This window comes from Equus quagga, chromosome 17, assembly GCF_021613505.1.
Source record: "Equus quagga isolate Etosha38 chromosome 17, UCLA_HA_Equagga_1.0, whole genome shotgun sequence".
NCBI lineage: Eukaryota > Metazoa > Chordata > Mammalia > Perissodactyla > Equidae > Equus > Equus quagga.
This window is the reverse complement of record NC_060283.1, coordinates 1831553-1842195: the sequence shown is the minus strand read 5'-3', so window position 1 is coordinate 1842195 and position 10643 is coordinate 1831553. Positions and strand designations below refer to the sequence as shown.

Sequence of the window (10643 nt, the reverse complement as noted above, 5' to 3'; positions counted from 1 at the left end):
ATTGGGGCTCAGTCTGGAGCTGGGATCGGGGATCAGTCTGGAGCTGGGATCGGGGCTCAGTCTGGAGCTGGGATCAGGACTCAGTGTAAAGCTGGGATCAGAGCTCATTGATCTGGGCCCACCACTGACCTGCCGGATTTCCTCCAGCACCAGTGTAAAGACCCAGAAGTAGAGGGTGACCTCAGGCCCCGATGGCCCCTGGGGAGGTGGCCTAAAGTCCACCAGCAGGACAAAGGTGAACAGGAAGAGGAACGCAAAGTACATGACCACGTTTCCCAGGAACACGGTCACGGGTGCACCCCAGAACTTCCTCCAGCGCGTGAGCAGGAAGGCTGCACGCAGGCCTCGGTTGCCCTGAGTCCTCGGTGCTTTGGTCGGCTCCTCCACCCTACGCCACAAAGGAGCCACAGCCAGCGGTGAGTGGGCGGCCCAGTGCCCACAGGAGTCAGCTCCCTGCGGCCGGCCAGCCTCCTCGGGGCCTTTACCAGCTGCCTGGGCTGCAGAGCAAGCTCTTCTCTGTGTCCAGGCTGTCCAGCTCCCGCAGGTCCTCCAGGCCACCCCTCGGCAGGGCCTCCTCACTGCGAGCACAGGGCACCCTCAGGGCCCGTGAGAAGTGCCTGCTTGGCCCCAAGCACCCAGCCCGCCAAGGAAGTGCTGGGCACACCGAGAAGGGACATGGGCAGCAGCTGTGCATAGCAGCCCCACATGGATGCTGGACAAGGAGGGACGTGGGGACGTGCCGCCACCAGCACCCACGAGGCCCAGGGCCCCCCAGCGGCTCTGGTAAGCCCGCTGCCAGACATGCCTGCCGGACAGACCTGAAGGTGATGAGGTTGGTGAGGATGAGTGCTGGGCAGAGGAAGGCGCCCAGCAGGCGTAGGACGGGCGTGCCCGAGGCCATGTCCCCCCACCAGATCTTGGTCAGGAAGGCCTGAAATAAAGGCACGGCTGCTGGCCTCCCGTCCCCACACCTTTGCCCCGGCTGTGCCCTGCACCAAGTATTCCCTTCAAGGCTCAGCTGAAGCATCGCCCCTTCCAGCCCTGCCTCCTGGAGCCTCCATCCTGGTGGGGAGGAACCTTCAATGAGGGGAGGCTAGGCTCGGGGTCCGGGAGGGCTGAGCTGAGGAAGTGGCACGTCCCCTGAGACCCGAGTTGGGGAAGGGGCTGGCTATGGGACGAGCAGGGAGAGTGGCCGGTGGAGGAGGAAGCCGGGCATGTGCCTTCCAGGAACGGAACAGCCCTCTCCTGTGCCCCCCACCCCACATGGTAAGGACAGGGGGCGTGAAGGCGGGTGGCCGCAGGCCGGGGGAGGGCAGGCAGGGAGGTCCGCTGGGCTGCCTCCTATCTGCCTGCCTGCCCCTCCCTGAGGCCGGCCGCTCACCTGCACCCCATCGTGGGCAAAGAAGGCCTTGGTGTCAGCCTCGGTGGCCAGATGCAGACAGGTGGTCCTGCTCCAGCAGCGGTTCCGGCGCACCAGCAGGGCAAAGGCGCGCTCCTCGCTGTTGCTGTAGCACTCGGAGAAGAGGTCTGCCCCGGGCACCGCCCGCTGGCGTGGACGCTGACGCCTGGCACCCAGCCTCCACCCTCCCTCCTCCTCTGCCCTAGGCCGGCCCTGCAGGACGGGCCACTCTGCCCTGCACCCACCTCCCAGGGGCCTGTGCCACGTGGATGCTGACCATCCCCTCCTGGCCTGCCCAGGGCCCTTCCCTTCCTGGTCAGTCAGGATTACGGGAGCCTCCATCACCCTGAGTGTCCCCGCCCCGCTGCAGGCCCTGGTGTGTGCCCGAGGTGTGGGGCTGCGTGGTCATCACTGTGCACCCATCTGTCCCTCTGGTAGGGTTTTAGGGCCCACCGCCCCCCCGGGAGGAGCCCACGGGCCGAGGTGGGTTAGGGAGGTCATCCCGCCTCGCCCCCCCGAATTAGTGGCCTGATCGCTAGGCTGGTCACTCACCCAGGGCCAGCTGCTCATACTTGGCTTCGCGCATGGTGCGATGCACCTCGGCCTCTGTCTCCAGATGCGCCATCTCTTTGAGGATTTTGCAGGCGGCCAGAGCGGCTGCCACACCCTCCTGGCCCTAGCAGATGGGGTCTGAGGAGGGTGGCCAGCCTCCCCCGCCACCCTGGGGAGCCCCGGGCTCCGTGGAGCAGGGCCCAGGGCTGGGTGGCCATGCTCACCATGGCCCAGAAGTAGGTGGCCATCTCGTGGCGGTTCTGCAGCACGGCCCACAGGAACAGGTCCCTCCACGGGTTCTCGCTCTTCTGGTTCAGGTCCAGCAGCCACTTCTGGCCCCCAGGCCGCCTGGCCGGCCCCCTCTCCTGGAGGACACAGCTGTCAGCCTGCAGCCACGGCACCTGCCGGCCCCCGCCAGCCCCCGCCGGCCGCTCACCGCCTGGTAGAGGCCGCGGCAGGCGTCATGCAGGAAGTCCTTGAGCACGCGGGACACCTCGTGCAGGGAGAAGGCGGGCGGCCCTGCGGGCGGCTCGCGGGACTGCTGGGTGCTCAGGCCGGCCAGCGGGTGCCGCCCCTCCTCGTGCTTGCGCTGCAGCAGGTCAAAGAGCAGGCTCTTGGGGGGCACGGAGCGGTAGAGCTGCTGCAGCCGCCCGTACGTCAGGAAGTCCGCCACGTCGGCCCCGTTGTCCACGAAGAGACGCACAAACTCGGGCTTGTTGCTCACCAGCGCGTCCATCATCACCTCCTCCAGGTCACAGGACTGGTGGCCACGGAGATATGCCCAGGGGGAGAAGGGGAGACCGAGTGGGTGCCGGTGGAGAAGGGGACCCTCGGCAAGACCCCCAGACCAAGAGCCCCTTGGCACAGACCCCCAGCTCCCAGGCACCCAAGCCTGTCCCTCTGGGCCTCTCAGAGCTCGGGGTTCTGGGCTGCTGAGGGTGTCAGGAGTCCAGAGGGCTTCAGGGGAGGTCCACAACCACTGGTGGTTCAGCCCATCCTGCCTGGGGGGCCGAAGAGTGAGGTGTCAATCTGGGAGGTGGCCCCCCACCCTGGCAACAGCTGGGCCAGAACGGGCCCCGCCAATGGCCCTCAGGACACCACCTGCCCCCAGACCCTCTGCCTGGTCCCTGCCGTGTCGGCCAGAAACAGGTCTCAGGATGCGCCAGCTGCCAGGGTGGGCAGGGCACCTTCCACTCCACGTCGCCATTGAAGATCTCACTCTTGGCGATGTCCACCCGGTCCCAGGCCACGGCCAGCTTCAGCTCGTCCAGGTAGTCCTGCGCCTCCTGGCTGTGGCTCTTGCAGGCTGTGTCGGAGTGGGCAGAGGGGCTGAGGCCAGCCCAGGGCCCACAGAGCCACTGGGCACAGAGTCCCTCAAGGTGGGTCTTCTAGAAACACGGCAACTGGAACCATGCCCTGGTTCAAGCCTGGGTAACAGCGAGAGGCACAAAACGCCACAGACCCCCAGGGACACCGTGGGACGGGGCGAGCAGGGAGGGGTGGGAGCAGGACCACCTGTCAGGAGGAGCCCCCCTCAAGGGCATCCCCACCCCCTGCCCAGCACAGCCCCTCCCTGCCTGGGCCTGTGTCCGGCTGCCAGAAGTCAGCCCCTCAGCACGTGCTTGTCCCCAAAAGAGTACATCGAGTGACAACCAAAAAGTGGAGACAACCCAAGTGTCTGTCGACGGAGGAACGGAGAAACAAAATGTGTCCTCCCACACCATGGAACGTTATTCTGCCTCACAAAGGAGCGAGGCGCCGAAGCCCACTCCAGCGTGGACGCCCTCAAAACCCGCGGCTCCAGGAGAGAAGCCAGACACCTCAGGCCACGCGGTGAGGATGCCACCGCCAGGAATGCCCCCGAGAGGCACCAGAGCCGGAGCCAGGGGCTGTGGGGTGGGGGGCTAACGTGTGCCCGATTTCTTCTGGGGTGACGGAAACATTCTAGAATTAGACGGTAGTACTGCTTGCACAACCTCGGAAATATACTAAAACTGAATGGAAAACTTAAATCATGTGTTTAAATTGTAGTAAAATATATCTAATAGAAAATTTGCAAAATACAGAATTTGTGTGTCATCCTTGACCCAAGGCCACAGTAATCTCCATATTGTTCCAGTCGTGTCATAGGGTCTGCTGCCGAGCCGAGCACAGAGCCGCACACACACGTGAACAACCACACGCATTCATATACATGCGGCCACCACCCCCCCCCCCACACACGGGCACCGACACGTACTCACACACACAGGGGCATCCCCCAGGATGGGACAGGGTGTGGGAAGCAGCCTGTGCCAGGCGCGGGGCCCTGGGCCGTGGGGTGGGCAGTGGTCGGCCAAGCCATCTCCGCCCGGTGCCCTCTGTGCCCAGTGCCCTCTCTGGGCCTCCCAGGGGGCGCCCAGCCTGCCAGGCCCTCACCTTTCACCAGAGCCTTGAGGATGACAGTGTCCAGCTCCTCGGATCCCTCCTGCTCGAAGTCGTGCACAGTGAGCAGGTGTGGGTGGGAGGTGATATTCTGCAGCTGGGGACACCAGGACAAAGGCCATGAAGTGGCCCCAGGGGCAGGGGTTGGGGCAGTGGGCAGACCGCGGGCCCAGCATGGCTAGAGGCATGGAGCTGGGCACAGGGTGTCGAGGCCATGTCCCCTGGTGAGAATGCCAGCCCAGCGTAGCACCACCCACAGACCCGGGGGCTCGCGTCAAGGTTGCCCCTAAGGCTCTGAAGCAGGAGTGAGGAGCATGGGGGCTTTGTGGCAAGAAGGGCCGGGTCATCCGGGTGGGAAGGGGGCACAGAGACTACACGGTGTTTTCCCTGTAAAGGCCAGCCCTGCCTGGGAGGAGGGGTGCGGAGCAGGGCGGAGGGGGCGGCCTGCCTGACCCGGCAGTCTCTGGGTGCCTCATACCAGCTCGGTCCAGCGCACAATGTCCTCCCAGGAGAAATGCTCACTGGGGAACTTCTCTTTAAACTGCTTCTCGGCCACCTGGGGCACCAGGAGTTGGGGCTGGTTCATCAGGGCAGCGAGCACGTCGGCGATGCCCCCTGAGCCCGCCAGGATCAGCCACGGGGCAGCATTCTCCACAGCTCTGGAAATCCTCTGAGGCAGGCAGAGAGCGGAGAGCGGACCCCGAATCAGCTCTGGACACCGTCCTGGGCCCACAGGTTGCAGGTGCCCCCCAGTCATCCCTCCCTCCCCCGTCCCAGGCCAGGGCAGGCCCTGGAGGGGGTCCCAGGCAGACCCCACCGCCCTCCCCTCCCCTACCTCCAGGGTGCTGGGGTCACCATTGACCAGCAGACAGAGGACTGGGATCTCGATGCTGCCGGTTCCTGTGGACAGAGCACCAGTGATGTCCCCCCGGGTGCCTGGGGCCAGCGGGGAGCCTGGCCCCTACTCAGGGGGTGACCACTCAGGCCTCAGACCATCACCTGCCATGTTTTCTGGGCAAACGCCAGCCAAGAGGCTTTTTCTAGTGAAGTGTGGGCTCCAGGCTGCATGCCAGGGACCGTTTGTCACAAGCCCCATCACCCGGGACAAGGACGCCGATCCCACAACCCACTGTCCAATATGGCCGCTTCACAGTGACATAAGCAAAGTTGAGCACAGTCCCTGGCCTCACCACCTACATCCCGAGTGCCCAGCCTGTGCTCCCCCCACGGCAGGGAACTCTGTTGACCATGCTGCCAGATCATCTGAGGCCCGTCGGAGCAAGCCAGAGGTGCAGGAGGGGCGTTGGCAGGTTTCTCCCCCAAACATAAACTGGAAATGAGACTTCCCACGTGAAGCCCCCAGAGAAGCCAGGACCTGCCGGGTGTGCTGTGTGGGAGGAGCGTCAGCAACCTGCCGGGGGCTCTGGGCCCTGAGTAGGCGGGAATCGCCCAGCTCCCAGGCAGGGTCCCCTCTCACTCCTAAAGGTGCCTCCTGGGGGAACCTTGAAGGGACGCCAGCGTGCTGGGCCAGCCACGCCTCCACGACCCGGAGCACCACATTTCCCCTACGCGGTTTAAACACGGCTTTGGTTGTGTTTTCATTTTTAAAGAGCTCTCAGTTGATAAATATTCCATATTATTATCTATGTCCTAAGCAATTATACATCTTGTGTATAAATATTAGTCACGCACTGGTACGTCTGAGTGAAGCCAGCTTTCAAGCGCTCCACCGGCCACAGCGGCATCCATTCCTCGGGCAACACTGCCTCCTGGTGGCAGCGTACCTCACGGCCGGTGGAGGGAAATAGGCCTCTCTCGATTTACAAATCTCATGTCTTCCCAAAGCCCTGAGCCCGCAGCCAGAGCCTCTGGCCAGGGCAGCCCCAGTGGAAACGGACCTGCAACTACTCTGCCGTCTGGTGGGAATGCCGCTGCCTGCCAGGGCTACTCCCCGAACTGCGCCCCCATGGCTCCACTGGCAGCTCCCCTCCCAGGCCCCCTTTTGGCCCAGGTCTCAACACTCAGGCATGCTCGGTGCCTTCTGCCTGGAATGCCCTTCCCCGCCCACCTGCTGGTCCTTGCAGCCCAGCCCGCATGCAGTGCCCCACGTCTCCGGCGGCCTCCCTGGTGGCAGGCAGTCCTCACCCCCGTAACCGGTCCTCTGCTCTGAAATGTGCTTCTCCAGCCTCAGTCGCAGCTCCGTGGGCTCGTCCTCCTTCCCGGAGGGACCCGGCTCCACCAGAATGAAGTGGGAGTGGTTGTTGTCCAGGGAGCAGAGAGGGCCCTGGCTGCCGCCGTCATCCATGGGGTAGTGGACGGGGCTGTCCTCCTGGGCCCCCCACACTCCGTGAGTCCTGGGCAAGGCTCTACCCGGGCCTGTTCCCACCCCCAGGCAGAGAGAGGGCCCAGGGGCAGGCGCGGGCTGGGAGGGGATCCCCCAGACAGAACCCAGGCCTGCAGGAAGCTCCACTCACTCACTGGGGGCTGCCCGGGCCTCCTGGAGCCCTGCCTGAGACAGACTCTGGGTGGGAGCACAGGCCGCTCGCCCAGGGTCGCCCGGGGTTGCCGGACAGTGGCCAAGGCAGGCCTGGGCCCATTTGGGCACCAGTCCTGGCCAGGGCCTCAGAGCCCAGGTTACCATCCCAGGTCTGTGCTGGCTGTGAGCCTGGCAGCCCCGCCCATGCCATTCCCTAGGCAATGCTGCCATCTGCTGGCCGCATGCTGGGCACACGGATCCTCCTCCTCCCTTTCTTCATCCTCCGCCAGCTCCTCTTTCCCCCACCTCCTCCACTTTCCCTTCCTCCCTTTCTCCTTCCCTCCCCCTCCTCCCCTCCCCGCCCCCTCTCTGGCTCTGGTCCTGTCCTCCCACAGCTTTACCTCACCGTCTCAATCCTTCAGAGCACCTGCCTCACTGCCCCCCGGACCCCCAAGCCCGTGAGTCCCTAAGGGCAGGGGCTGGTCTGTCCACTACCGGCTTGGCCCATGGAGGGGCTCAGAAGATGTTTGCCAAATAATGACGGGTCCACAGATGGCGGGATGTGGTCAGTCTTCGAGACTGCCTTGCCCTGCGGCCTCAGTGCTCCGAGCCACACGCTCACCTGGGCATCGTCCAGAAGCTGACGGTGCAGGACGTGGCCCAGCGAGGCAATACCGATGGCCACCACGCGGGCCTTGGTGGACGTACTGGCCAGCGAGTGGTCGCGCACAGCCTGCCCGACATACCGGGCGAGGCCCACGCGGAGTGCGCTGGTCAGGATCCAGGCACCTGCAGGTATGAGGGGGCTCACTGTGGCCCCCAGGTCCTCCCCAGCCTGCTGGTCTGCCCAGGACGCAGGCCCAGTGGAGCTACAGCACCCCTTCCCGCCCTCAGCGTGTCTGCTGAGACCCCCGGGTGCTGTCTGGGACGGAGCAGGCTGCAGCTCTGTCCAGTTGCCTGTGCTGGACCAGTGCGTGGGAAGGTTTTTCCAAATTACAAAACCCCAGCCCACATCTGGTTCATAGATCTTTTTCCTTTGCTACAACCATTTCCGGGGTGAGGGAGTTCAGAAAGCCCACACCTTGTACAGGGTTTTTTGCAGGCCCAGCCGGCCTGAAAATAAAGCCCAGTGATTTGATTCTGACCCCAACGGTTGGCAGGCCAGATGGCTCCCCCGGGGAGATGGCGGGGGAATGGGGGCCCACCCTTGGGCAGCAGGGTGTAAGAGCAGTCACTGCCACCGGGGCATCTCGCTGAGGCCTGTGGGCCCTACAAGTGGAGGGGCCAGGTCCCTGCCCACGGGGCGGGCTGGGACCCTCCTGGGGGGGCTTCTGAGCTGGGGGGACCCTCGACCCCTCTGCTGTGTCCCCAGGAGCCGCTCCCGCTGGAGGCTGTGCAGAGAGAGAGAGGCCGTAAGGACTGCCACGGAGGGACAGCCACGGGAGCCAGCAGGCTGGGGTGCTCCACGCTCGGGGGGCTACGGGGGGCCTTGAGCCTGGGCCAGGCAGGGTCTCACCTGTGCTCTGAGCCGCCTTCACCAGCCCTTTGCGCAGGACGTCCCGCAGCCAGGACTTCATGGCAAAAGGCCGCTCCTCGCCCACGAGGGACACTACGAGGTTAGGGGCTGGCAGGTGCCACTCGGCCAGCAGGAGGTCGAAGAGCACGGAGGGGGCCACACTGCTCGGCACCTTCACGAACTGCAGGGCAAGGCAGTTGGCAGCCTCAGGGCTTAGGGCAGGGGGGTGCTGGGCAGGGGGGGTGCTGGGCAGGGAGTGTGCTGGGTATGACTGGGGTACTGAGCATAGGAGGTACTTGGCATGGGGGATCCTGGGTGTGCAGAGTACTGGACATTAGGGATGCTGGGTATGGGAGGTGCAAGGCCTAGGGGTACTGGTCATTGGGGGTGCCGTTCATGGGGGTACTAGACATGGAGCATACTGATGATGAGGGGTGCTGGGCATGGGTTACTGGGTATGGGAGGTGCTTGGCATGGGGGGTACTGGGCATGGGGGTACTGGGCATTGGGGGTACTGGGCATGGGGTGCTGGGCCTTGAGGGTGCTGGGCATGGGAGTTGCCGGGCATGGGGGTGCTGGGCATGTGTATACTGTGCAGGGGCGTACTGGACCTGGGGGGTACTGTTCATGGGGCTGCTGGGCATGGGGGATCCTGAGGATGCAGGGTGCTGGACATGGAGTACTGGGCATGGGGAGTGCTTGGCATTGGGGTTTCTGGGCAGGGGGGTACTGGACACGGTGGGTACTTGGCATCAGGGTTGCTGGGTATAGGCAGTACTGGGCATGGGGTGCTGGGCATTGGGGGTGCTGGTCTTGGGGGTTGCTGGTCATGGCGGGTCCTGGGCATGAGGGGTACTGGGTTGGGAATGCTGGGCACAGGAGTACTGGGCATGGGGGTACTGGGCATTGGGGGTGCTGGGCAGGCGAGTACTGGACATGGGGGGTCCTGGACATGGGTATTGTTGGGCATGGGAATATTGGGTGTAGCGTACTGGACATGGGGGGTCCTGGACATGGGTATTGCTGGGCATGCAGGTTTCTGGCCATGGGGGTACTGGCCATGGGGTTTGCTGGGCATTTGGGGAGCTTGGCAGAGGATACTGGACATTGGGGTTTCTGGGCATGGGGTGCTGGGCATTGGGGTGCTGGTCCTGGGGTGCACTGGGCATGGTGGGTGCTGGGCATGGGGGTGCTGGGCACCAGGGAATGGGGGACAGGCAGCAGAAGGAGAAAGGCCTGAGACCCTTTTGGGGGTAGGGCAGCTGCTGGAGGCCAGGGCTCGGCGGGCCCTGCCTTGCCTGGCCTTGTGACCCGGGCAGTCCTGACTCCTGTCTGGCCTCACTCCCCTCAGTGAGAGGTGGGTCTGGATAGAGGAGGGTGCTGGTGTGCCATGGGTGGGGAAAGGAGGCGGGGACCAGAGGGCACTGCCAGCTTCGAAATTCCGCCCTCCTGGGGCCTCTGGACACAGCCTCTGAGAGCGGCCCGGGGCGTGGGCAGGCACTGGGGTGCTCAGGGTCGGGGAGGAAACGGGGGCTCAGGGAGCGTGGAGGCTGGTGACCAGGGAGTGGAGGCTGAGCACCTGCATGGGGGTTGGAGGGGCTCACCTTGCCTCGCTTCTTTCCAGAGCCTCCGAATTCGATCTCACCCCGGCACAGGCCTGGCCCCCAAGCATCTCCAGCATCCCTGGGGGCGCCAGGACAGGTGCCCCGGGCATCCTGCATGGGGACCTCTCTGCAGGGACAGAGCCAACCCCTGAGGGCTGGAAAGGCAAACTCTGCCTCCTTTTCTCCCTCGAGGGAAACCCCTCCCCCAGCCTACGTGCTGGCAGAGATGTGGGGCCACCAAGAGGGCGTCTGTGCCCCAGTGCCCTTCCCACACACTGACCCTGCCTAAAGGCCCCAGTTGCAGCTTCAGCTGCCCACGCCCGCGTCGCGCCCATCAAGCTCCTGCTTCAGCATCCAGAGCCTCCCAGGCAGCCCGACCCCTCTTCCTGGGTTGGGACTGCGGTCGAATCCTGGCGCCTCTGCCTGGCTCCCGGTCCTGCTACTCACCCCACCCTGGGCGCCTCGGGCCGGCCACTCCCGTCGCTACTTCTGCAGAGGCTTTGGCAGGTGGTGTCCTGGAAAGCCCGAAAGACTTAGTGGAAGTCTGGTGCCCTTCCGGATACGAAGCCCACCTGCCCCACATCCCCGTCAGGCCCCAGGACAGGAATGGGCCCCCTGGGTGTGCCTAGGGGTAAGGGGGCAGGCAGGTGAGAAGGTCAGGCCAATACACGC

General features: G+C 64.7%; 1 protein-coding gene across 1 annotated transcript in view; it reads right to left on the bottom strand.

Annotated features, from left to right (window-relative positions):
- TRPM5 (transient receptor potential cation channel subfamily M member 5) overlaps window positions 1-10088 on the bottom strand; it is a 17973-nt gene extending 7885 nt beyond the window's left edge. Inside the window, exons 1-15 of the mRNA XM_046643305.1 lie at window positions 9972-10088; window positions 8368-8548; window positions 7474-7640; window positions 6521-6704; window positions 5211-5275; window positions 4854-5045; window positions 4370-4472; window positions 3139-3257; window positions 2367-2711; window positions 2176-2316; window positions 1952-2075; window positions 1382-1527; window positions 819-931; window positions 486-578; window positions 130-388 (exon numbers count right to left, since the gene is read on the bottom strand). Coding sequence (XP_046499261.1) covers window positions 130-388; window positions 486-578; window positions 819-931; window positions 1382-1527; window positions 1952-2075; window positions 2176-2316; window positions 2367-2711; window positions 3139-3257; window positions 4370-4472; window positions 4854-5045; window positions 5211-5275; window positions 6521-6704; window positions 7474-7640; window positions 8368-8548; window positions 9972-10088 — 2349 coding nt within the window. The remainder of the gene's footprint in view (window positions 1-129; window positions 389-485; window positions 579-818; window positions 932-1381; window positions 1528-1951; window positions 2076-2175; window positions 2317-2366; window positions 2712-3138; window positions 3258-4369; window positions 4473-4853; window positions 5046-5210; window positions 5276-6520; window positions 6705-7473; window positions 7641-8367; window positions 8549-9971) is intronic.
- Between the last annotated feature and the right edge of the window lie 555 nt (window positions 10089-10643).